Source organism: Heterodontus francisci, chromosome 6 (assembly GCF_036365525.1).
Source record: "Heterodontus francisci isolate sHetFra1 chromosome 6, sHetFra1.hap1, whole genome shotgun sequence".
Lineage (NCBI taxonomy): Eukaryota > Metazoa > Chordata > Chondrichthyes > Heterodontiformes > Heterodontidae > Heterodontus > Heterodontus francisci.
This window is the reverse complement of record NC_090376.1, coordinates 4,479,030-4,506,623: the sequence shown is the minus strand read 5'-3', so window position 1 is coordinate 4,506,623 and position 27,594 is coordinate 4,479,030. Positions and strand designations below refer to the sequence as shown.

Genomic DNA, 27,594 nt, shown 5'->3' with positions numbered 1-27,594 from the left:
CTTGCTGGGATATACACACAATGCACCACAGACAGTGAAGATGGAAATTATTGAGCTGCTTATCCTGGTAGCTGTAAGTTGCCCATGTCTGACAGCCATACAGCAAGGTGCTGAGAACATAGGTCGTATAAACCATCAGCTTGGTGTTATCCCATGCTCGTTTTGCGAGTTAGCCAAAGGTGGTTGCTGCTTTTCCTATTGAGCTCTGCATCAAGGGTCAGATTATCTGTCACCGTTGACCCAAGATAGCAGAACTTGCTAATCACTTCCAGTGAGGTGTTTCGTGAGATCAGGGGAGGCGATGCAGTACTTTGACCCATGTCCACAGTTTTCTTGACGTTTGTAGTCAGAGCACAAGTTACAGACATCGGAGAGACAGTCCATGGGTCTTTGTAGCTGAGCTTCCGTGTGAGCGACTAGCACAGCATCATCAGTGTAGAGGAGTTTGATCAGGATGCGATACGTTTTTTGTCTTCGCTTTCAGCCTTGATAGATTGTAGAGCTTGCCATCTGAAAGGGAAGTAGTGTTTGACTATTTATTAGAGTTCTTTGAAGATGTAACAAGCGGATAAAGGGAAACCTGTGGATGTGGTGTACTTGGATTTCCTAAAGGCTTTTGATAAGGTGCCGCATCAAAGGTTGCTATGCAAAATAAGAGCACATGGTGTAGGAGGTAACTTATTAGCATGGATAAAGGATTGGTTAGCTAACAGGAAGCAGAAAATAGGGATAAATGGGGCATTTTTGGGTTAGCAGGCTGTAACTAAGAGTGACACGGGTCAGTGCTGGGGCCTCAACTCTACGATCTAGATCAATGACTTGGATGAAAGGACCGAATGTACGGTGCTAAATTTGCTGATGGCATAAAGATAGGTAGGAGTTGTCAAGAGGAGGTAAAGAGTCTGTAAAGGCGCATAGATAGGTTAAGTGAGTGGGCAACAATTTGGCAGATGGAGTATAACGTGGGATATGTGAATTTGTCCACCTTGGCAGAAAGAATAAAAAAGCTGTTACAACCGAGGTGGGAGCAGTGCACTGTTTTCTAGTTCCACTTCTCCACAGGTCACAACATATATTTAAATGTTTACCCAGTTGCTGATACGATCAATCATAGACTCTACTCTTTATCCCAGAATAAAGTACACCAACCAGGTTTCTTTAATAAAGAACAAAATTATAATAATAGAGCTTAGTATAAAACAAGACATAACCAGTAACGAAGCCACGCATTGACAGTGAAATATGAAATTTCCCTTTTACCGTCGCCATACGTACACATACACACAAGTTAACTGAAAAATTTTCCTTTTCGAGCTCTGGTACAAAAAAAAAAGAATACTTTGGCCAAATACTTACAAATTCTTGAAGAAAATAAATGTGGAAAGATGTCAGTTGTCCCTTTTTCGGTTTGGCATCCCAAATAAGTGTAGATGGTTGTCACTGGGATCTTGCTAGAACAGTTCTTTTCAGGCGATGTTGAAGATCGGTTTGGCAGGTTTTTCGGGCGAAATGTGGAATCGGGGGTTTCTGGTGGGCCTTTTGGGAAGAATGCGGCATCAGTTTCTATTTCTTGTACTCTCTTCAAAGAGCTTCTCAAAGAGATGGAAAAGCTGGCAGGCTTTTCAGAGAGATGGAAAAGGCTGAGCTGGGGTGACTGCTCTCTTGGCTGGTTTTCTCCAACTGCCCTCAAAACAGTTCACACTCCAACACATTGTCCAAAGTGAAACCAAAACAATATCTGGAGTCAAGCTTCCTGACCCCTTTAAATCTTGACCAGTCACTTCTCTCTAGATATCTCCCCCAAGTCAAAAAACCTCTGATGGGTATTTATCTGAAGGCAGGTGACTTCCAGTACATCTTGTTTGCAAACGAGACCTCTTTGTCCTTTCAATGACCCCAGTGGGAAAACAAAATCCATGGAATCCTTTTCTGTTTTCCCAAATAAAACAATGTCCATAATTCTAAAATAAGAGTCCTCAAAAAAAAAAAAAAATACAGAAGTATAGTCATAAAGCATTAAATTATTTAAATGGAGAGAGATTGCAGAACTTGATGGTACAGAAGGTTCTGGGTGTCCTGGTACATGAATCTCAAAAGGTTAATGTGCAGGTACAGCAAGCGATTTGGAAGACTAATGGCATGTTCGTGTTGATTGTAAGGGGAATGGAATATAAAAGCAGAGAGGTTTTGCTACAGTTGTACAGGGCATTGGTGAGACCACATCTAGAGTACTGTGTGCAGTTTTGGTCTCCTTACTTGAGAAGGGAATATAATTGCATTGGAAGCAGTTCAGAGAAGGTTCACTCGACTAATTCCTGGAATGGAGGGCTTATCTTAGGAAAGGTTGGGCCTTTACACGTTAGAGTTTAGAAGAATGAAAGGTGATCTTATTGAAAAAATATCCTGAGGGGTGGATACTGAAACGTTTTCTCCCTAATGGGAGAGACTAGGGAGACACAGTTTAAAAATAAGGGTCTCCCATTTAAGATGGGAAATTTTGTCTGAGGGTTGTTAGTCTGGAATTTTCTTCCCTATAGAGCACTGGAAGCTGGGTCATTGAATATTTTTCAGACTGTTAGATTCTTGATTGACAAGGGAGCCAAAGGCTGAGGTAGTAGAGTTGAGGCCACAATCATATCACCAATGATACTATCAAATAGTGGAGCAGGCTCGAGACCAAATGGCCTACTCCTGCTCCTAATATGTATGTTCACCATTTGGCTGTGTGCATTGGAGTATTGGTAAGAAAGGGCAGCCTGTTGCTCCTTTTCTGTTCACCTGCTGAACTGATTTTGTCTTGTAGCTGTTTTCTGTTGGCCATGAAGGATGACAGCATTGAAGGAATTTACGACACTTTGAAGCAGTGTGCTCTGATTTCCAAATCTGCCGGGGGGATTGGCGTTGCTGTGAGCTGTATCCGAGCCACGGGAAGCTACATCGCAGGCGTGAGTATGAAGAGCCAGCAGTTTGCACACTCGATGGGTGCCCAAGGAACGTTCACACTAATTGATATTCAGGGAAGCGTTGCATTACAACAAACGGGCCATTTGGCCCAACTGATTCGTGCCAGTGTTTCTGCTCCACACGAGCCTCCTCCCACCTCTCTTCGTCTCGCTCAATCAGTATATCCTATTCCTTTCTCCCTGTGGTAGTAAGTTCTGCATTCTCTCCATTCTGAGTAAAGAAGTTTCTCCTGAATTCCCTATTGGATTTATTATAACTATCTTGTATTATAGCCCCTAGGTCTGATCTCCACAAGTGGAACCATCTCTGTTTACCCTATCAAGCCCCATCATAATTTTAAAGACCTCTTATTAGTTCACTCTTTAAAGACCTGTCACCCCAAAACAGAAAATTTATAAATTGGCTGATGTACTGCACAGATCCTTGTTTTATATATCTAGATCACCTGAGCCTCTTCCCTTAGATATTTTCATCACAATATGGGCGGCACAGTGGCGCAGTGGTTAGCACCGCAACTTGACAGCTCCAGCGACCCGGGTTCGATTCTGGGTACTGCCTGTGTGGAGTTTGCAAGTTCTCCCTGTGACCGTGTGGGTTTCCGCCGGGTGCTCCGGTTTCCTCCCACAGCCAAAGACTTGCAGGTTGATAGGTAAATTGGCCATTGTAAATTGTCCCTAGTGTAGGTAGGGGAATTGAGGGGATGTGGTAGGAATATGGGATTAATGTAGGATTAGTATAAATGGGTGGTTGATGGTCGGCACATACTCTGTGGGCCGAAGGGCCTGTTTCAGTGCCGTATCTCTAAATAAAATATACTAAAATAAAAATAAATATGGTTTGTTCTTTCCCTTAACTACTTGAAACCAATCCATAGTGAAGGTGTTCATAAATAGGAGGGTTGATTTCACTGCTTTGACCATATGCAAACTTGGGAGAAATGAAGTGGACTGAAAATAGTTGGACAACTGTCCCGAGGAAGCTGGAGGAATGTGCTTCTTTACTCCTGGTGGAATAAAACCCTGACTTTATCCTAACTTGCACGAGGTCCAGTTCACCCATAATCCTTGAGCTCACTGACTTGCACCGGCTTCCGGTCACATTTTAAGATTCTCATCCTTGTGTTCAAATCTCACTGTGGCCTTGCCCTCTGCTTAGCTCTGTAGCCTCTTGCAACCCTCAATCTCTGTGCTCCAATTCTGGTCTATTGCATAAAAGTTCAATTTTCATCTTTCCGTTGACAACTGTGCCTTCAGCTGCTCGGCCCCCAAGTTCTGGAATTCTCTCCCTAACCCCCGACCCCTCCATCCCCCACCCCTCTTTGACCTAATATCTCCTTATGTGCTCTGTCAAATATTTGTTTGATTCTGTAAAGCACCTTGACTTTTTCCATTAAAGGTGCTATATAAATACAAGAAGTTGTTGCACATTGGTAACAACTCATCTTATCCTTTCAGACTAATGGAAACAGCAATGGTCTTGTCCCGATGCTGCGAGTTTACAATAACACAGCACGTTATGTGGACCAGGGTGGAAACAAGGTGAGTATGTTAAGGTTAGAACTACTAGCTATAGATGCACAGCATCCCAATACTGAGTGTCATGCAAGACCCCCACCTGCCAAGTATGAGGCATATTAATTTTGTCATCTGAACATTGATTTTAAACTGTTGCTGGAGCGAGGAAATGACTTTTTAAACAGATCAGCCGTGGCTGGAAAAAACATTTGCATACTAACAGTGCTTGGAGGGACAAAGGGGCTAAGTGCAGCTCCAATAGCACTCAAACTGCAACACCATCCAGAACAAACAGGCCTGCGTGATTGGCACCCCACCCACCACCTTAACATTTCACTCCATCACCATTGTCACATCTCATGAAAGAATCAAAATAGTGTCGCAGAGCTTGAGAATTGGAAATGACAGAGTTGACCCAAGTGTTTGGTATGGCCAGGTGGTAAGGGGTGTGGGTAATTCCCACTGTTCACCTCTCAATTGACCACAGCAAGTGTTTTTGTGACCCCTTGTTTTTTATTTGTCAAATAAATGGACAGTGACAGGTTTTTTTTTGTAGGCTTCAAACAGAAGATTAACTATTTATTGAACAATATTCATTCCTGAAATGGTTGCAATCGCACCCACATATGCATTCACCTGTGTATGCAAGAATAGATAGAGGAAAAGGATAAGTGGTTTGAAGTGAGGTAGGCAGGGTTCACAATAAACCAATTGAATCTTCTTGGACAGTTTCTTTTAAAGTTACAGGCCTGTGTGTTGTGGTTAAGACTTCAGTCTGGAGGTGACAGTCACTTTCTGTTCTTGGCTGCACCAAGTTGAAGTGTGGAGTTCACAGCAGGGCTCCCTTGGTTTTTGTTGGATCCTCACAGTTCTTGGCTGGGCAGACTTTTTGTGATGTGATCTCCCTCCTTTCTCTCTCCAGAGTGACTTTTTTAAGGTAAAAAATCTCATTTGCCTTTGTTAGTAGAAACATGGCCCCATCTTCGTGACAAACAATGGACCAGGATGTGGCTACTTCACACCTTTTTTGTTTCAAAGAACCCATTCAATTCAAAAATGTCTCTTGATGGGTTCAGGATGGGTGTAAGTGATACCTCTTAGTTTGGACTGTATCTTTTTGTCCTTAACAGACAGACAGTAGGATAGTTTGGATATACAGGCCCAGTTTGCAACACATTTTCCCCTTTTTTAAAACTGTTCAGTTTGGTTCCGTATTTTCATTGCTGCACTTATTGAGAGTGTGACACTGTGCCCTCTTGCTACAGAGACCCGGGGCCTTTGCTATTTACCTCGAACCCTGGCACATGGACATCTTTGACTTCTTGGAGCTGAAGAAGAACACTGGAAAGGAGGAGCAGCGAGCTCGCGATCTCTTCTATGCACTTTGGATTCCAGATCTCTTCATGAGGCGTGTAGAGAACAACCAGGTAAGATCATCACAGTGGGGGAGGTGTGGAGCAAGACAAAGTAATTTACAGCAATTAAGTACTTTTTAAAGTATACTGTTAAGACCTCCAGTAAAATCATTAATAGCCAAAAGACTGGCAGGTTGGTAGGTAAATTGGCCATTATAAATTGCCCCCTAGTATAGGTAGGTGGTAGAGAAATATAGGGACAGGTGGGGATGTGGTAGGAATATGGGATTAGTGTAGGATTAGTATAAATGGGTGATTGGTGGTCGGCACAGACTCGGTGGGCCGAAGGACCTGTTTCAGTGCTATATCTCTAAATAAAAAAAAAAATTAAAATAGATAGGAACTCCCCAGACCAATTTAAAGAATTACACAAGATTTTACGTTTAAGATTTAAAATAACAATGAAACTCTTTCTCCTGCCTGCCTTTGCCTGCCCACCTCCTGCCCTTGAGGTTCCCACCATTTTCTTCCTTACTGCCTGCTCGAAGGCTGTAACTGCAGGTCTCCTATTTTCCAGCTTGTCTGCATTTAGAAAGTCTGTTAAATTTATCTGCAATCGAAGGACAATAGGCTATTGACTTTTCTCCAGTATGCAAAGTCCATATGTCTGGCCTCCGCAGAGCCACCCAGGCTGTCCGTTGTTCATCAGTGTTCACTTTCTTGTGCATTTGCACTCAATCGCTGACTCCTTGTTTTACGATCTGAAAGTCTGGGAGGGTGAGACCCATTGTTCAGGTGGTTTACCCCTGCAGTCTCTGCTTTTCAAACAAGTCTTTGATATGGGTTCTTTGTCCTGGTAACCAAAATTTCTGTTTTTTTAATGGAGTTGTTGTGAGGACACCTGATTTCTTTGACTCCATCTTAAACTTGAAAAAAAATCAATTTTTAAAACACAAACATGTTAAAAGTGCAGCGTTCATAACAGAATTTACTATTGTAATGTAGGAACTGTGACACACAGGAAGGTCCAACAAACAACATGAAGATCAGATAATAGATTTCAGTGATAATTGAGGGATAAATATTAAGACACCAGGAGAACACTCTTCAAATAATGCCCTGGGACCTTTGACATTTACCTGAGAGGGCAGGCAGGGCTTTGGTTTAAAGTCTCATCCGAAAGATGGCCCCTCCAACTGTGCAGCACTCCCTCACTACTGACCCTTTGACAGTAGAGGGCTCCTGCGGTACTGACCCTCCGCCCCTGAACTCCCCCACCCCAGCCAGTGCAATCAGTCTGGATTATGTGCTCGAGTCTAGAGTGAGACTTGAACCCACAAGTTTCTGTCTCAGGAGAATGTGTGGAGCCACAACTGGCACCAATCACATCTTGCTAATCAACACAATCTCTCAAACAGCAGCATCAGTTGATTTTAAAGTTTGAATCCTACAATTTGAGTACTGCAGTAGGCTAGGTGTGGCATGGGATCAGGATGCAGTGTCTCTGTTCTCAGCCTGACCAGAGCAGTCAGGAGTTGGCCAGATTGTGAAACATGGAATAGGATTTGAGATGTAGTGGGGTGAATGGGCTCCTTTTGTACTGTAGCCTCTGCACATTGAAGTCATTGCTCTGATTTTGCAGGACTGGTCTTTGATGTGCCCCCACGATTGCCTGGGCCTGGATGATACTTGGGGCGAAGAGTTTGAGACTCTGTACGAGAGGTAAGGGAACATTTCAACCAGGAACGAGGGATCACCTAGGTTTAAGATGCAAATAACTGAAAGAAGGACTTGTATTTACATAGCACCTTTCACAATCTCAGGACACATCAAAGTGCTTTAGTCACTGCAGTACTGTTTGAGGTTTAGTCATTGTGATGTAGGAAACACAGCAGCCATTTCAGCACAGCAAGCTCCCACACACAGCAATGAAGTAATGACAGATATTTTGTTTGTGATACGGGGTAAATATTGACCAGGATACTGGGGTGAACTCCCCTGCACTTTAAAATAGAGACTGGAATCTTTTATATCCAACCAGGAGGGTAGGTGGGGCCTTGGTTTAGGACCTCATCCAAAAGGTGGCACCTCTGAATGCAGTACTGGTGGGCATGGATCTGCCACTGTATAAGACTGGGGGACCCTATTGGGTGGTCATAAATACTGTCTCAATATTGGGGAAATGTCTATCACCGTATAACACGTGGACACAGTACTGGTGAGTGGGACCAGTGATAGCCTTCATTTATGACATCAAAATTCTATCAGACAACAAAGTTTGATAGAAATTGAAGCACAAACGGGCTGTTCACTCCAACCAGTCTGTGGTGGTGATCGTTGCCGATATGATTTGTAATTCTAGTCCCATGTGTCTGCTCTGTTCCCACATCGCTTAAATTCCCTTTCGTTTAACCAAATTCAAATTTGCTGATGATACAAAGTTAGGCGGCATTGTAGACAGTCTAGATGATAACATAAAATTGCAAAGGGATATTGACAGACTAGGTGAGTGGGCAAAACTGGCAGATGGATTTCAATGGGGGCAAGTGTGAGGTTATCCATTTTGGACCAAAAATGATAGAGCAGGGTACTTTCTAAATGGGAAGATGTTAAGTACAGTGGATGTCCAAAGAGACTTGGGGGTTCAGGTGCACAGATCTTTAAAATGCCACAAGCAAATGCAGAAAATAATCAAAGTCTAATGGAATGCTGGCCTTTATCTAGAGGATTGGAGTATAAAGACAGAGGTTATGCTGCAGCTGTACAAAACCCTGGTTAGACCCCACTTGGATACTGTGAGCAGTTCTGGGCACCTTGGGAAGGATATATTGGCCTTGGAGGGAGTGCAACATAGGTTTACAAGAACGATACCTGGACTACAGGGGTTAAGTTATGAGGAGAGATACAACAAATTAGGCCTGTTTTCGCTAGAATTTAGAAGGTTAAGGGGTGATCTGATCGAAGTCTTCAAGATATTAACAGGAAAAGACAGGCTGGATAAAGATAAACTATTTCCATTGGTTGGAGATTCTAAAACTAGGGGCATAGTCTAAAAATTAGGACCAGACCGTTCAGGAGAGATGTTGGGAAGCACTTCTTCTCGCAAAGGGTTGTAGAGGTTTGGAACTCTCTCCCACAAACATCAGTTGAAGCTGGAACAGTTAATTTTAAATCTGAGATAGATATAGATTTTTGTTAAGCAAAGATATTAAGGTATGTGGGCCAAAGGCAGGTATATGGAGTTAGGCTGTGGATCAGCCATGGTCTCATTGAATGGTGGGACAGGCTCGAGGGGCTGAATGGCCTACTCCTGTTCCTATCTTCCTATGTTAACCACCTATCCACCATGTTGTAGACCTGGTTTCTGGCAAAAGTGAGTTAGTTCAAGTGGGCATTCACCTTATGAAGTATAGATACTAATGTGGAGAGTAACTAGTGACTGTATTTAAATATCAGACTAACTGCCCTCGTGACCTGAAGGTCTCCTACAAACCAGCCTTCCCTTCCCACAGGTATGAGAAAGAAGGACGCGCGCGCAAGGTGGTGAAGGCACAGCAGCTGTGGTATGCAATCATTGAGTCGCAGACGGAGACAGGAACTCCCTACATGCTGTATAAAGATGCCTGCAACAGAAAGAGTAACCAGCAGAATCTGGGTACCATCAAATGCAGCAACCTCTGCACGGAGATTGTGGAGTATACCAGTAATAATGAGGTAAGCCTGGTGCATCTTTAAGTAATACCCTGTTAACTTGTGAAATGCTGATCAAGCTCCTGTAGTAAATGATTAAAATCACTGTCAGCAAATTCTAAATTGCAGCAGCGAAACCAAATGTATTTAACCATTGAGAATTGGGATGTTGAAGAATTAGCATGTTTATTACTAGCGTTCTGCTGTTTCACATAAAAAAACTTGCATTTATATAGCACTTTCCAACAATGACTACATTTCATACAGCAGCCAATTTTCACACGGGATGCTGCAACCAATACCAGGTAATCTCTGTTCAGTGATGTTACTAAGGAATTAAATATTGGCCCGGACACTAGGGGGAACTCCTCTGCTGTTCAAAATTGTGCCATGGTATCTTTTACATTTAGCTGAGGGGATAGGTGGGGTCTTGGCTTAATGTTGCATCTAAAAAACAGCACCTCCAACAGTGTGGCACTCCCTCAGTACTGTGCTGGGAGTGTCGACCACGATATGGGCTCAAGCCCCTGGAGTGGAACTTGAACTAACAATCATTTTAAAGGCGAGAGTGCTACCCACCGAACTGCTGCTGATAACTTTGGGTCATTGTATGTCATACGGTATGTTCATTTTTTAAACACTGCAGTATTGTTAGAGGCTGTCCATGTGTTCGCTGATATTGAGATACATGTGGTGTAATTCAGATTTGACAGGAAATGAGTTTTTGTTAATTGTCTACTCCAAAACAATCTGGTAAAATATGGTTGGCTATTAGTGGAAAAACTGATTTTAAAGGACTGTAATCATTCCTTTTCCTCACCTCAGTCGGGGCCCAGCTGTAGCACAACAAATGCTGCTCTGGCTGAGTTTAGTTACCTCAGTACAGACTGGTGTTTGAAGTTTCTGGTTTGTCTGAAACAATGACTGGTGCCTTTATTCGCTTGGCCACTGGGGGAGCTGTATGCTAAATTGTTCGTTACTGGTGTTAATGTGTTCAGTATTTCTACATTTTGTTGTGTGATGCTGCTCACTGGTTTTCTTTTTGTCTGCAGGTTGCAGTTTGTAACTTGGCTTCTCTGGCGTTGAATATGTATGTTGCCGCGGATCGTACCTACGACTTCAACAAATTAGCCGATGTCACGCGGGTGGTAGTTAGAAACTTGAATAAAATCATTGAAGTGAACTACTATCCGGTTCCTGAGGTAAATCAAGAGTTGGCAAGATGGAGAATCCCATTTTTAGGTTGTGGGCGGGGCCAAGGCGTGTAAAGTAGGGAGGGGGCAGATGGTCAATAACAAAGGGGCATAAATTTAAAATAATTAGTAGAGGTTCGAGAGGAGAGTTGAGTAATTTTTTTCACTCAAAGGGTGGTGGGGGTCTGGAACTCACTGCCTCAAAGGGTGGTAGAGACAGAAAGCCTCATTGCGTTTAAAAACATAGGTACCTGAAGTGCTGTAACCTACAGGGGTGCGACCAAGAGCTGGAAGGAGGGATTTAGCTGGATAGCTTTCTCAGCTGGCACGGAAATAATTGGCTAAATGGCCACCTTCTGTGCTGTACATTTTAGGATCGTAGTCATTATGGCCATTCGGCCCATAGAGTCCATGCTGGCCCTCTTTACAGCAATCCAGTCAGTCCTATTCCTCTGCTCTATCCCCATTGCCCTGCAACTGTTTTTCCCATAGTGCCCATCTAATTTCCCTTTGAAATAGTTATCGTCTCTGCTTTCTCCACCATTGTGGGCAGCGAGCTCCAGGTCGTTCTCACTCAAGGCATTTAAAAAAGAAAATAATTCTTCCTCGCATCCCCTTGCAACACTTTTAAAAATTCAGTTATGGAATGTGAGAGTTGCTGGCACAGCCAGTACTTGTTGCTCATCCCTTCTTGCCCTTGAGAAGGTGGTGGTGAGTGGCCTTCTTGAGCCATCCATGTGGTGTTTGATACTACTGAATGGCTTGCTAGGCAATTTCAGAGGGCAGTTGAGAGTTGACCACATTCCTGTGGATCTGGAGTCGCATGTAAGCCAGACTGGGTAAGGATGGCTGATTTCCTTCCCAAAACGGCATTAGTGAACCAGATGGGTTTTTAACAACAATTTGGTAGTTACATGGTCATTACTGATGGTGACTTTGTATTCCAGATCTATTAATTAATTGAATTTAAATTCCATCAGCTGCCGTGGTGGGATTTGAACGCGTGAATCCAACGCATTAGTTTTGGCCACTAGTAATCCAGAGGCCTGGACTAATGCTCTAGAGATATGAATTCAAATTCTATTGTAGCCCAAAACCTTAAATCTGTGGCCCTTGTACTATCAGCTAATGGGAGCAGAATCACAGAAATGTTAGTGCAGAAGGAGGCCATTTGGCCCATCGTGTCTGCACAGGCTCTCCGAAAGAACAGTTCATCTAGTTCCATTCCCCACCTTCTCCCCACAACCCTGCACATTCTTCCTTTTCATATAATAGTCTAATTTCCTGTTGAATGCTTCAGTTGAACCTGCCTCCACCACACTCAGGCAGTGCATTCCAGACCTTAACCATTCGCTGTGTGGAGAAGTTTTTCCTCATGATGTTTTTGTTTCTCTTGCCATGAGTGGCAACAGTTTTCCCCCTATCTACTCTGTCCAAAACCCTCATGATTTTGAATACCTCAATCAAATCATCACTCAGCCTTCTCTTCTCCAAGGAAAACAGTCCCAACTTCTCCGATCTATCTTCATAACTGAAGTTCCTCATCCTGGAATCATTCTAGTGAATATTTTCTGTACTCTCTCCAATGCCCTCATGTCTTCTATCTCCTTACCCAAACCTGTCATAAAAAGAAAAGACAGACTTTCATGTATATAGTGTCTTTCACAACCACCAGATGTCTCAAAGCGCTTTAGAGCCAATGAACTATTTTTGAAATGTAGTCACCGTTGTAATGTAGGAAACACAGCAGCCAATTTGCACAGAACAAGCTCTCAAAACAGCAATGTGATAATGACCAAATAATCTGTTTTTGTGATGTTGATTGAGGGATAAATGTTGGCCAAGACATTGGGGATCTCCCCCCTGCTCCTCAAAATAGAGCAATAGGATCTCTTGCGTCTACCTGAGCAGGCAGATGGGCCTCAGTTTAACATCTCATTTGAGAGACAGCACCTCCAAAAGTGCAGTACGTTTTTGTGTTCAAACCCCGGAGTGGGACTTGAACCCAGGACCTTGTGATTCAGGGGCAAGAGTGCTACCAACTGAGTCACAGCTGACACAAGTCATAACCTTGAATGTTTCAGGAGGTGCTCACCCCACAGGCTATCGGGGTTCAGGATAGTAGGTGGGTGGCTATCCGCAAGAGTAGGAAGAGGCGGGAAGTGCAGGTATCTTTGGGGTGTGTGCTACTCTCAAACCAGTACTCAGCTTTGCTCCAAGGAGAAGGACCTCAGCTTCTCCTTGTAGCTAAAATCTCTCATCTCTAGAACCATTCTGGTAAATCTCGTCTGCACCCTCTCAAGGACCCTAAAGTGTGGCAACCAGAACTGAACATAATACTCTTGTAGCCTAACCAGAGGTTTAGAAAGGTTCAGCACAACTTCCCTGTTTTTGTATCCAATATCTCTCTTTATGAAACCCAAGATCCCATATGCTTTGCCAATTACTGTGTCCTGCCACCTTCATAGGTCTATGCGTGTGAACTGCAGGTCTCTTTTGTCCTTGCACAGTCTTTAGAACGGTGTCGTTAAGCCTATATTACCTCTCCCTATTTCTTCAGCCAAAATACATCACCTCACACTTCTCTTAAATTCCATCGGCTACTTGTCTGCCCATTCTCCTACCCTATCTATGTCCTGTCACTGCAGAATGTTCTGCACCTTCTTTGTGATGTCCTTTACCCTGGCACCAGGGAAGCAACACCCCATGGAGGGACTCACTAAGTCAGTTACAGAAATGCCTGTCCATCCCCCTAATTATGGAATCTCTTCTAACAGGTCTCAGCTGTCCATCCATGGTCTTTAAAAAAAAAAAAAAACTTCTTTGAGAATCTAGTTGGTATTTCCGTGAAGTATTAATTTTAATCAATACCTCTAGACCTGCTCTGTACTAATACTCACTTACTGTTATACTTTATCCAATAAAATTTTTTAATTTCCTGGCTCCTAGTTGAAATGAATGTTATAGTTTAGAGAGAAAAAGAAATGCTCACCAACCAATCACTTACCTGCTGTCCTGTGACATCGTAGTTTGATAATTGTGGGTCTCCAACGCAGTTTTCTCAGGCTCGCTCACTGTCTTGCTGCTTTTAACTGGGTGTCCGGCAGTGTGTTCCCAGAGGCTCTCGCTCTCTGTCTCCCCACCACTTCTATTCACTATTCTGTTTGAGGTTGATCTTTGAAAAGGGATGAGGCTTATTTGGGTTTAATGATTTTTCCATTTATTTAAATAAAAAAGGCGTTGACACATGTTTTCCATTAGTCTTGGGTCTTAGCATAAAATTCCAGCACAGGAGCAGGCCATTCCAACCATTGTGCCTATGAGCACTGAGGTTGTTGCTGGGTTCTGGAGCATTACTGATGAAATCACATTGGTTGATATGAGAAAGTGTTTAACATGTTTGCTGAGTGCTTCCACCATTTGTGTCTTAGGCAGAATATTCGAACAAAAAACACCGGCCGATAGGAATCGGAGTTCAGGGGCTAGCAGATGCCTTCATCCTGATGCGCTACCCCTTTGAAAGTGAAGAAGCTCAGAAACTCAACATCCAGATCTTTGAGACCATTTACTACGCCGCACTGGATGCGAGTTGTGACCTGGCCAAGGAACTGGGCCCTTATGAGAGTTACCAGGGCTGCCCCGTCAGCAAGGGGGTGAGTGGTTGTAGTGAAGTCATTAGCCTTTAGCACAAGACATTCCTGGTACAGTCCCATCCCAGCTCCAATTTCTGCTCTCTTTGCTCCTCAGATTCTTGCTAGTTACCTCTGGCCTGCTTTTATAACCATTCAGATTCTGAACACATTAGGTTTATTAATTTATGCTTAGCATATGGGCAGTGGAGAAGAGCCCAGCATTTATTGCCCATCCCTAATTGCCCTTGAGAAGGTGGTGGGTGAGCTGCCTTCTTGAACTGCTGCAGTCCATGTGGGGTAGGTACACCCACAGTGCTGTTAGGAAGGGAGTTCCAGGATATTGACCCAGCGATAGTGAAGGAATGGCAATATAGTTTCAAGTCAGGATGGTGTGTGGCTTGGAGGGAAACTTGCAGGTGATGGTGTTCCCGTGCATTTGCTGTCCTTGTCCTTTTAGGTGGTAGAAGTTGTGGGTTTGGAAGGTGTTGTCTAAGGAGCCTTGGTGCGTTGCTGCAGTGCATCTTGTATATGGTCCACATGGTTGCCACTGTGCGTCGGTGGTGGAGGGAGTGAATGTTTGTTTGTTTGTAGGTATGGTGCCAATCAAGCAGGCTGCTTTGTCCTGGATGGTGTCGAGCTTCTTGAGTGTTGTTGGAGCTGCACCCATCCAGGCAAGTGGAGAGTATTCCATCACACTCCTGACTTGTGCCTTGTAGATGTTGGGCAGGCTTTGGGGAGTCCGGAGGTGAGTTACTCGCTGCAGGATTCCGAGCCTCTGACCTGCTGTTGTAGCCATGGTATTTATATGGCTGTCCAATTCGGTTTCTGGTCAATGGTAACCCCCCAGGATGTTGTTAGCTTGGGATTCAGCGATGGTAATGCCATTGAATGTCACGGGCAGATGATTACATTCTGTCCTGTTGGAGATGGTCATTGCCTGGCACTTGTGTGGCGTGAATGTTACTGGGAACTGGAGTCACATGTCAGCCCAGGCCAGGTAAAAGTGGCAGGTTTCCTTCCCTAAAGGGAATTAATGAACCAGTTGTGACTTTAAAATTCTTAAAGTGGGATCTGAACTTGTTCTCCAGGCCTCTGGGTTACTAGTCTAGTAACATAACTGTGCTACTGTACCCAATTAACTAATCTAAACCAAGGTGCTGACTCCCAGAGTTACAAAGGGGAAATGCCTGCTACAGATAGTTACAGCTATCCAATGACCCCTCCTCATTAGGTGTGTGAGGTCTGATTAACTGACACACTGCCCGGTTGAAATGTTTGCTGATAGTTCCTCCCAACCAAGGTGGATAAAATGCTAGAGGACAGCTTGTGTCTGGAACCCTTACTGCAGAATGTGTAAATGTGGCATGGGTTAGATACAGAGTAAAGCTCCCTCTGTACTTCTCCATCAGACATTGCAATTCCCTTTGATAGTGAGCGGTGTGAACAGTGTGTAGACTGCAGTACTGAGTGCATGGGTCTGATTGTGTGCAGTGTCTGTTTGGCAATGGTTTCAAATGTCATGTGCTGCATTGTTCTGTATTAACCAGAGCATAACGCTGTCACCTGCTGACTGTTCTGCTTTCAGATTCTTCAGTATGACATGTGGAACGTCACTCCCACTGATCTTTGGGACTGGAAGGGGCTAAAGGAAAAGATTGCCAAGTAAGTTTCCATAAAGTTATTTAAGGGGTGAAGAGAGTATTTCGGGAGTTGTATGTTATTCAGTTGGGATTTTTTCTGGATTGGATTAGATTCAATTAGTTAAAGGAGAGCCTGAGACAAGGAGTAGAATTGTGGAATAAATGGGGAAAGGGTGGTGGGGGGGGGGGGGGTGGTTGAGGGATATGGGGAGAGGTGAGAAGGTGGGTAGGTGGGGTTGAGGGATGTTTCTCACTATTTGATATTGATCATTAACCTTTTTAAAAGTCCTTTATGATGGATTCAATAGTCTAATAGCACTTTGTATGATATTCCTCTTCCCCTCCCCTTCAGTACTCCCTGGCTCTGCAGGTATTGCTGTCATATTGCTGATTAACTGACCAGTAATCTTTAAGTATTTATCATTCCAAACACTTTGATTAGATCCCCTTCCCAGCTCTGCTGTATATAGCCGGAACTGTATTGTAGCTATAACCCTCCCAGTGAATCTACATGCTATCTCTTCATACCCTTTCCCTAATGCAGTGCCCTCCTCTCTTCACCCTGCCCCTACCCCACTGTGATTATTACTGCTGGGCCTATATCAATTCACTTTTCATTGATCTGTGACATTTTTTAGGCATTTTTTTTGAAAGTCGATGTTCCCTTCCATTATACATTTGCTAATTTCCTAGAAGAATTAAACTGATTGTGGGAGAAATGGGTTTGAATTCATGGGGCATTGACATCAGTACTGGGGAAAGTGGGAGCTGTACAGTTTGGCCGGTCTACACATGAACCATGCTGGGACCAATGTTCTGGCGAGTTGTATAACTAGGGCAGTAGAGAGGGTTTTAAACTAAATAGTGGGGGTGAGGGATCAAGTGAGGGAAGACGTGATAGTTTAAAGAGAGGCGAAGGCATGAGAGCAAGATAGCAATAAGGATAATCATGATCAGGGTGTGAGAGGAAGGGACACTCAGCAAGAAACTCCAGTACAAACTTGAGTGAGCCAGCAGATAAGACTGGAGGTTGTGAACTAAGAGTGGGGGGGAGGGTTTGGGAGAGGTGAGATTTATAAATCCAAAAGGAAAGGCCAAGGCATCAGAACAGTGTAGCATTGTGGGTAAAGATGAGCAGAATGGGACAGGAAAGGACAGAGTTTAACAAATTGTACATCAGAAATAAGGTCATTTAAGAGAATAGAAGCAAAAAAATCGAATTAAAAGTTCTCTATCTTGTGCGAAACATCTGCAATAAGATGGATGAACTAGTGGCACAAATAGAGGTACATGATTTAGATCTAATCATTGCAGAGATATGGTTACATGGTGATCAAGGTTGGGTGATAATTATTCCAGGGTACACAATATTTCGGAAAGACAGACAGAGTAGCAAAGGAGGAGGAGTAGCACTGATGGTAAAGGATGACATAAGGGCATCAGTGAGAAAGGATCTGGCCTCAGGATCATGAAGTAGAATCAGTATGGGTGGAAATGAGGAATAGCAAGAATCAGAAAACACTGGTGGGAGTAGTTTATAGGCCCCCTGACAGTAGTTATACTGTTGGACAGAGCATTAAACAAGAAATTATTGGAGCTTGTAACAAAGGCAATGTAATAATTGTGGGGGAATTTAATCTTCTTATAGACTGGGACATTGAAATTTGCAGGAGTGGTCTAGAAGATGAGTTTGTAGAATGTTTTCAGTTTCTTGGAGCAATATGTTGTGGAACCAACTAGGGATACAGCTGTCTTAGATTTAGTATTGTGTAATCTTTTGGGCCTCCTTATCTCAAGAGACAATGGATACGCGCCTGGAGGTGGTCAGTGGTTTGTGAAGCAGCGCCTGGAGTGGCTATAAAGGCCAATTCTGGAGTGACAGGCTCTTCCACAGGTGCTGCAGAGAAATTTGTTTGTCGGGGCTGTTGCACAGTTGGCTCTCCCCTTGCGCCTCTGTCTTTTTTCCTGCCGACTACTAAGTCTCTTCGACTCGCCACAATTTAGCCCTGTCTTTATGGCTGCCCGCCAGCTCTGGCGAATGCTGGCAACTGACTCCCACGACTTGTGATCAATGTCACACGATTTCATGTCGCGTTTGCAGACGTCTTTATGCCAAGCCTGCTATACTGTCAGCACTACATGTACTATGCCTTTGCTGGGACGAGGGAGCAGTACCACAGGACATGCGCGATGCCAATATCATCACCCTCTATAAAAACAATGTTGATGGATGGAGCATTTCTGACGTCCTGCCCCATGATGTTCGTTTTCTTGAGGCTGATGGTAAGGCCAAATTCATTGCAGGCAGCCGCAAACCTGTCGATGAGACTCTGCAGGCACTCTTCAGTGTGAGATGTTAAAGCAGCATCGTCAGCAAAGAGGAGTTCTCTGATGAGGACTTTCCGTACTTTGGACTTCGCTCTTAGACGGGCAAGGTTGAACAACCTGCCCCCTGATCTTGTGTGGAGGAAAATTCCTTCAGAGGATTTGAACGCATGTGAAAGCAGCAGGGAGAAGAAAATCCCAAAAAGTCTGGGTGCGAGAACACAGCCCTGTTTCACACCACTCAGGATAGGAAAGGGCTCTGATGAGGAGCCACCATGTTGAATTGTGCCTTTCATATTGTCATGGAATGAGGTGATGATACTTAGTAGCTTTGGTGGACATCCGATCTTTTCTAGTAGTCTGAAGAGACCACGTCTGCTGACGAGGTCAAAGGCTTTGGTGAGATCAATGAAAGCAATGTAGAGGGGCTTCTGTTGTTCACGGCATTTCTCCTGTATCTGACGAAGGGAGAACAGCATGTCAATGGTCGATCTCTGCATGAAAGCCACACTGTGCCTCAGGGTAGACGCGCTCGGCCAGCTTTTGGAGCCTGTTCAGAGCGCCTCGAGGAAAGACTTTCCCAACTATGCTGAGCAGGGAGATTCCACGGTAGTTGTTGCAGTCAGCGCGCATCAACACGAGCAGAATTTCTCACCCACAGCTGTTACAAAAATTTCTAAATTCACTTGTAACAGCCCTTCAAAACACTCCCACAGGGGATGCTGAGACCAAGTGGGCCCACATCAGAGACGCCATCTATGAGTCAGCTTTGACCACCTACGGCAAAAGTGCGAAGAGAAATGCAGACTGGTTTCAATCTCATAATGAAGAGCTGGAACCTGTCATAGCCGCTAAGCGCATTGCACTGTTGAACTACAAGAAAGCCCCCAGCGATTTAACATCCGCAGCACTTAAAGCAGCCAGAAGTACTGCACAAAGAACAGCTAGGCGTTGCGCAAACGACTACTGGCAACACCTATGCAGTCATATTCAGCTGGCCTCAGACACCGGAAACCTCAGAGGAATGTATGATGGCATGAAGAGAGCTCTTGGGCCAACCATCAAGAAGATCGCCCCCCTCAAATCTAAATCGGGGGACATAATCACTGACCAACGCAAACAGATGGACCGCTGGGTTGAGCACTACCTAGAACTGTACTCCAGGGAGAATGCTGTCACTGAGACTGCCCTCAATGCAGCCCAGCCTCTACCAGTCATGGATGAGCTGGACATACAGCCAACCAAATCGAAACTCAGTGATGCCATTGATTCCCTAGCCAGCGGAAAAGCCCCTGGGAAGGACAGCATTACCCCTGAAATAATCAAGAGTGCCAAGCCTGCTATACTGTCAGCACTACATGTACTATGCCTTTGCTGGGACGAGGGAGCAGTACCACAGGACATGCGCGATGCCAATATCATCACCCTCTATAAAAACAAAAGTGATTGTGTAATGAAGCAGGGTTAATTAGCAATGTCACAGTAAAAGATCCACTCGGAAATGGTGATCATAATACCATTGAATTCCATGTTCAGTTTGAAAGTGACATGCTCCAATCACAGACAAGAATCTTAAACTTAAACAGGCAATTATGTAGGCATGAGGGGAGAACTGGCTAAGATAATTTGGGCTAATAGACTGAAAGGTATGGTGGTAAATGAACAGTGGGAAACCTTTAAAAAAACAATTCAAAATGTTCAACAAAAATACATTCCTCTTGGAAAAATAAAAACTCAGCAAGACAGACCCATCTGTGGCCCACTCAGGAAGTTAGATAGTATTAGATTAAAAGAAGCTTACAATGTTGCAAAAAAGAGTAGCAGGTCTGAGGATTGGGAGTGTTTTAAAACCAGCAAAGGGACACTAAAAGGTGGATAAAAAAGGAAAAAATACAATGAGAGTAAACTAACCTGTAATATAAAAAACAATTGTAAGAGCTTTGATAGGTATGTCAGAAGGAAGAGCGTAGCAAAAATAAATGTTGGTCCCTTGGAAGGAGAGACAGGAGAAATTATCATGGTGAATGAGGAAATGGCAGAGGTATTGAACAAATATTTTGTCTGTCTTCAGAGTAAAAGACACAAGATACATACCAGAAATAGGCATTAACCTAGGGGCTAAAAAGAGTGAGGAAATTAAGGAAATTCATATCAGCAGAGAAAAAGTATTGGAGAAACTTAAGGGACTAAAATCTGACAAATCTGCAGGACCTGATGGCCTACACCCTAGGGTTCTAAAAGAGATAGCTGCAGATATAGTGGATGCGCTAGCTATGATTTTCCAAATTTTAGATTTAGAAACGGTTCCATCAGATTGGAAGTTGGCAAATGTTGCGGTGTTTTTCAGAGGGAGGGAAAGCAGGGAACTACAGGCTAGTTTGTCTCACATCAGTCGTTGGGAAAATGCTGGAATCTATTAAGGAAGTCTTAATGCACTTAGAAAAGCACAGTATGATTAGAACAAGTCAATGTAGTTTAACTAAAGGGAAATTCTGTTTGATAGATGTTAGTTTTTTGAGGATGTAACCTGTAGGGTAGATAAAGGGGAACCAGTAGATGTAGTATACCTGGTTTTCCAAAAGGCATTCAATAACATGTCACGCAAAGGTTAATTGGCAAGATAAGGGCTCTTGGAATTGGGGGTAATATATTAGCATGGATAGATGCAATGAGTGGGCATAAACGGGGCACTTTCAAGGTGGCTGGCAGTAAATAGTGGAGTGCCGCAAGGATCAGTGCTGGGGCCTCAGCTGTTTACAATCTATATTCATAACTTAGATGAAAAGACAGTGATTTATCTAAGTTTTCTGATACAAAGGTAGGTGGAAAGGTAAGCTGTGGGGAGGACACAGGCTGCAAAGAGATATAGACCGGTTAAGTGAGTGGGCAGCAAGATGGCAGATGGAGTGTAATGTAGGGAAGTGTGAAGTTATTCACTTTGGTTGTAAGAATAAAAAAAAATTTGCATTTTTAAAAGGATGTGAAACTGGTAAGTGTCTATGTTCAAAGAGACTTGGATGCTTGAACAAGGACTGCAGAAAGTTAATATGCAAGTACAACAAGCAATTTGGAAGGCATATGGCATGTTGGCCTTCATTGCAAGCGGATTGGAGTACAGGAATAAGGAAGTATTGCTACAATTGTACAGGGTTTTGGTTAGACCACATCTGGAACACTCTGCCGTTTTGGTCTCCACATTTAAGAAAGGATATACTTGCTTTGGAGGTAGTGCAGTGAAGGTTCACTAGATTGGTCCCCGGGTCGAGAAGGTTGTCCTATGATGGGAGACTAAGAAAATTGGGCCTGTATTCTCTGGAGTTTAGAAGAATGAGATGTGATCTCACTGAAACAACAAGATTCTGAAGGAACTGGATAGGGTAGACACTGATTATTTTCACTGGTCAGGGAATCAAAAACATGGGCACAGTCTCAGGATAAGGGTCCAAACATATAGGACTGAGATGAAAAATTACTTTACTCAAAGGGTTGTGAATCTTTGGAATTCTCTACCCCTAGAGAGTTGTGGATGCTCCATCATTGAATAATTTAAGGCTGGGATAGACAGATTTTTGGTGCCTTGGAAACGAGGGATATAGTGAGCGAACGGAAAGTGGAGTTGAGGCCTAAGACTTGCCTTCTGGGAGTGGACCTGTGGGGAGAACGCCGAGCGAGAGAAGATAAATAGAGCCCAAGGATCAAGGCCCAGTCACTTCCCTTATGGGAGCGGAGCAGAGAGAAGTCCAGACGCGCCAGAGTTTGAAAACAGTGAGCTGTGACGTCACAGGAAAGCTGCAAGGTGATAGCTGAGTAACTGCTGTTAGGGAATAACGCTAAATAGCTGGGTAAGTAAGAAAAGTAAAGGGAAAGGTCTGCAGTTTTTTTAATATAGTAGGTAGATACTGAACATTTGTTCCTGCTGGACGACTTTAAGGTCAGGGTTGGATCCGACCATGACTCATGGCCCTCCTGCCTCGGGCACTATGGCATTGGAAGGATGAATGAGAAAATGGACAGAGACTGCTGGAGTGGTGCACCTACCACAACCTCTGCATCACCAACTCGTTCTTTCAAATTAAACTTTGTCACCAGGTTTCATGGAGACGCCCAAGATCATGTCGGCACAGCTGGACTTCACCGTCACAAGGCGAGCCTCCATAAACTGTTCAAATCACAAGCAGCTTCCACAGTGCGAACTGCGACACTGACCACTTGCTGGTATGCAGCAAAGTTAGACTCAAACCAAAGAAGTTAAATCACTCCAAGCATAATGGCCGCCCGCGCATTAACACTCCCAGAATTTCTTACCCACAAAAGTTTCTCAATTTGCTTGAAAAAGCCCTTCAAAACACTCCTGCAGGGGATTGCAGACATGAAGTGGGCCCACATCAGAGACGCCATCTTCGACTGCAGTGACCAGCTTTTGGCAAACATGAGAAGCAGAATGCAGACTGGTTTCAATCTCACTTTGAAGAGATGGAACCGGTCATAGTCGCTAAGTGCACTGCACTGCTGAACTACAAGAATGCCCCCAAGCGAGTTAACATCCTTAGCACTTAAAGCCACCAAAAGCACCGCGCAAAGAACAGCTACTGGCAACACTTATGCAGTCGTATTCAGCTGGCCTCCGACAATGGAAACATCAGAGGAATGTATGACTGCATTAAGAGAGCTTTTGGGCCAACCATCAAGAAGATCGCCCCCCCCCCCCTCAAATCTAAATCGGGGGAAACGATCACTGACCAATGCAAGCAAGGTGCTTGCCACTGCTGGGTGGAGCACTACCTAGAACTGTACTCTAGGGAAAATGTCACTGATAACTGCCCTCAATGCAGCCCAGTCTCTGCCAGTCATGGATGACCTGGACGAACAGCCAACAAAATCGGAACTCACTAATGCCATTGATTCTTTAGCCAGCGGAAAAACCCTGGAAAGGATGACATTACTCCTGAAATAATCGTGTGCCCAGCCTGCTATACTTTTTGCCTGTATTGGGATGAGGGAGCCATACCACAGGACATGCCCGATGCCAATATCATCATCCTCTAAGAACAAGGGTGACCGCAACAACGACCGTGGAATCTCCCTGCTCAGCACAGTGGGGGAAGCCTTCGCTCGAGTCATTTTGAACACACTCCAGACGCTGGCTGAACAGGTCTACCCTGAGCACAGTGTGGCTTTCGAGCGGAGAGATCCACCGTTGGCATGCTGTTCTCCCTTCACCAGCTACAGGAGAAATGCCGCTAACAACAGATGCCCCTCTACGTTGCCATCATAGATCTCACCAAAGCCTTTGACCTCATCAGCAGATGTGGTCGCTTTAGACTACTAGCAAAGATCGGATGTTCACCAAAGCTACTAAGTATCATCACCCCATTCCATGACCATATGAAAGGCACAATTAAGCATAACGGTGCCTCATCAGACCTCTTTTCCATCCTGAGTGGTGTGAAACAGGGCCTACGCTGTTTGGGATCATCTCACTGCTGCTGCTCTCAAGCATTTAAGTCTTCAGGAGAAGGAATTTTCCTCCACAAGATCAGATGGCAGGTTGTTTAACCTTGCCCGTCTTGGAGCCAAGACCAAAGTACGGAAAGTCCTCACCAGGGAACTCCTCTTTGCTGACAATGCTGCATTAACATCTCACACTGAAGAGTGTCTGCAGAGACTCATCGACAGGCCAAATTTGCTGCAGGCAGCCGCAAGCCTAACAATCTGTTTCAACAAAACGAACATCATGGGACAGGACGTCAGAAATGCTCCATCCATCAATATCGGCGACCACGTTCTGGAAGTGGTTCAAGAGTTCACCTACCTAGGCTCAATTATCAACAGTAACCTGTCTCTCTGCTGAAATCAACAAGCGCATGGAAAAGGCGTTTGCTGCTATGTCCAGACTGGCCAAGAGAGCGTGAGAAAATGGCGCACTGACACGGAACAAAAAGGTCAGAGTGTATCAAGCCTTTGTCCTCTGTACCTTGCTCTTCGGCAGCGAGGCCTGGACAACGTATGTCCGCCAAGAGCGACGTCTCAACGCATTCCATCTTCGCAGTCTCCGGAGAATCCTTGGCATCAGGTGGCAGGACCGTATCTCCAACACAGAAGTCCTCGAGGCGGCCAACATCCCCAGCTTATACACACTACTGAGTCAGCAGCGCTTGAGATGGCTTGGCCATGCGAGCCGCATGGAAGATGGCAGGATCCCCAAGGACGTATTGTACAGCGAGCTAGTCACTGGTATCAGACCCACCAGCCGTCCATGTCTCCGCTTTAAAGGCATTTGCAAACGCGACATGAAGTCCTGCGACATTGACCGCAAGTCGTGGGAGCCAGTTGCCAGTGATCGCCAGAGCTGGCGGACAGCTATAAAGTTTGGGCTGGAGGGAGGAGAGTCGAAGAGTCTCAGCAGTTGCCAGGAAAAGAGTAGGATGTGTAAGGAGAGAGCCAACTGTATAACAGCCCCGACAACCAACTTCACCCACAGCCCCTGTGGAAGAGTCTGTCACTCTAGAATTGGCCTTTATAGTCACTCCAGGCGCTGCTCCACAAACCACTGAACACCTCTAGGCGCTTACCTATTGTCTCCTGAGACAAGGAGGCCGAAAAGGAAATAGGTAGTGTTTTTCTTTAAGTGAACTATACAGTAAATGGAAAAGTCCTGGGGAAAATTGATGTACAGAGAGATTTGGGTGTTCAGGTCCATTGTTCCCTGAAGGTGGCAACGCAGGTCAATAGAGTGGTCAAGAAGGCATACGGCATGCTTTCCTTCATCGGACGAGGTGTTGGGTACAAGAGTTGGCAGGTCATGTTACAGTTGTATAGGACTTTGGTTCGGCCACATTTGGAATACTGCGTGCAGTTCTGGTCGCCACATTACCAAAAGGATGTGGATGCTTTGGAGAGAGTGCAGAGGAGGTTCACCAGGATGTTGCCTGGTATGGAGGGCGCAAGCTATGAAGAGAGGTTGAGTAGATTAGGATTATTTTCATTAGAAAGCCGGAGGTTGAGGGGGGACCTGATGTGTACACAATCATGAGAGGTATAGACAGGGTGGATAGCAAGAAGCTTTTTCCCAGAGTGGGGGATTCAATTACAAGGGGACACGAGTTCAAAGTGTAAGGGGAAAAGTTTAGGGGGGATATGCGTGGAAAGTTCTTTACGCAGAGGGTGGTGGGTGCATGGAACGCATTGCCAGCGGAGGTGGTAGACGCGGGCACGATAGCGTCTTTTAAGATGTATCTAGACAGATACATGAATGGGCAGGAAGTAAAGAGATACAGACCCTTAGAAAATAGGCGACATGTTTAGATAGAGGATTTGGATCGGCGTAGGCTTGGAGGGCCGTAGGGCCTGTTCCTGTGCTGTAATTTTCTTTGTTCTTTGTTCTTTGAATTAAGGCCCCTAGTGTAAATTTTCCATTTTGGATACTGTTGGGGGAGATAGCTTCTTGGGAATGCAGCAAGAGCCAAGTCTGTGACACCATGGGTGGCTCAGCTGCACAGGAGGGGAGGAAAAGGAGTGGAAGAGCTATAGTGATGGGCGATTCTTTCGTAAGGGGTACAGATAGGCGTCTCTGTGGCCGCAAGTGTGACTCCAGGATGGTATGTTGCCTCCCTGGAGTGTCGGGGGGGCGGGGTGGGGTACACATTGGTACCAACGACATAGGTAGAAAGAGGGATAAAGTCCCGCAATAAGAATTTAGGGAGCTGGGTAGCATATTAAAAAGCAGGACCTCAAAGGTTGTAATCTCTGGATTACTCCAGGTGCCACATGCTAGTGAGTATAGGAATAGAAGGATAGAGCAGATGAATGTTTGGCCGAGGAGATGGTGCAGGAGGGAGGGCTTTAGTTTCTTGGATCACTGGGTCTGTTTCTGGTGAAGTTGGGACCTGTACAAGTTAGACGGTTTGCACCTGAACTGGAACGGGACCAACATCCTTGCTGGGAGGTTTGCTAGTGCTGTTGGTCAGGAGGCGATTTGTGGTGGGGGGGGGGGGGGTGGGGTGATTAGGAGGATGGGATAGAGTGGAGATACAGTAGGGGGTGATGCACAGTCAAATATAGATGAGAAACTGAGTCAGTCTGGAAGGCAGAGCAAATATAGACCTGTTAAGGCACAAGTGAAAAATGCAAGGTTGGATTGCATCTTTTTTAATACAAGGAGCCTTACTAGTAAGGCAGATGAATTGAGGGCGCTGATTAGCACATGGGATTATGATATTGCTATCAGAGACATGGTTGAGGGAGGGGCAGAACTGGCATTCCAGGGTATAGAATCTTCAGGCGTGACGGGGAGGGGGTAAAAGAGGAGGTGGCATTGCACTGTTGATCAAGGAGTCAATTACTGCAGAAAGGAGGGATGACATCTTCGAAGGTTCCTCAAATGAGGCCATATAGGTAGAACTTGAAAATGAAAAGGGGGCAATTACTTGGCTGGGAGTGTACTACAGACCTCCAAACAGTCAAGGACAGATAGAGGAGCAAATCTGTAGGCAAATCTCAGAGGTGTAAAAATAGTAGGGGATTTCAACTTCTCTAGTATTAACTGGGATAGTCTTATTGCAAAAGGCTTAAAGGGGGTGGAATTCTTAAAATGCATACAGGAGACCTTTTTGAGCCAGTACATAGAAAGTCCTATACAAGAAGGGGCAGTACTGGACCTAATCCTAGGGAATGAAGCCAGACAAGTGGTAGAAGTGTCAGTGGGGAAGATTTCGATATGATAAAACAGGATCTGGCCAAAGTGGACTGGGAGCAGCTACTTGTAGGAAAGTCTACATCAGACCAGTGGGAGTCATTCAAAGAGGCAATAGTAGTGAGAGTTCAGAGCCAACATGTACCCATTAAGGTGAAAGGTAGGACCAACAAGTCCAGGGAACCCTGGATGTCAAGGGATATAGAGGATTGGATCAGGAAAAAAAAGATGCTTATGGCAGTTTGAGTGCTGAAAGCAGCGGAGTCACTAGAGGAGTATAGGAAGTGTAGGCCCAGATGAGATGTATCCTAGGCTGTTATGTGAGGCAAGGGAGGAGATAGGGGCTGTGACACAAATTTTCAAATTCTCTCTGGCCACAGGAGAGGTACCGGAGGACAGTGAATGTGGTACCATTATTCAAGAAGTGTATCAGGGATAAACCAGGTAATTACAGGCTGGTGAGTCTAACATCAGTGGTTGGGAAACTATTGGACAGGATTAATCTCCACTTGGAGAGGCAGGGATTAATTAGGGATAGTCAGCATGGCTTTGTCAGGGGCATATCATGTCTAACTAATTTGATAGAATT

General features: G+C 44.7%; 1 protein-coding gene across 3 annotated transcripts in view; it reads left to right on the top strand.

The window, feature by feature from the left end:
• Nucleotides 1-27,594, top strand: part of rrm1 (ribonucleotide reductase M1 polypeptide) — a 74,139-nt gene that overhangs the window by 31,808 nt on the left and 14,737 nt on the right. For all 3 annotated transcript variants that reach the window (XM_068032991.1, XM_068032989.1, XM_068032990.1), the window contains exons 8-15: nt 2,804-2,945; nt 4,419-4,502; nt 5,744-5,905; nt 7,476-7,555; nt 9,346-9,547; nt 10,576-10,725; nt 14,148-14,369; nt 15,934-16,010. In XM_068032991.1, coding sequence (XP_067889092.1) covers nt 2,804-2,945; nt 4,419-4,502; nt 5,744-5,905; nt 7,476-7,555; nt 9,346-9,547; nt 10,576-10,725; nt 14,148-14,369; nt 15,934-16,010 — 1,119 coding nt within the window. The remainder of the gene's footprint in view (nt 1-2,803; nt 2,946-4,418; nt 4,503-5,743; nt 5,906-7,475; nt 7,556-9,345; nt 9,548-10,575; nt 10,726-14,147; nt 14,370-15,933; nt 16,011-27,594) is intronic.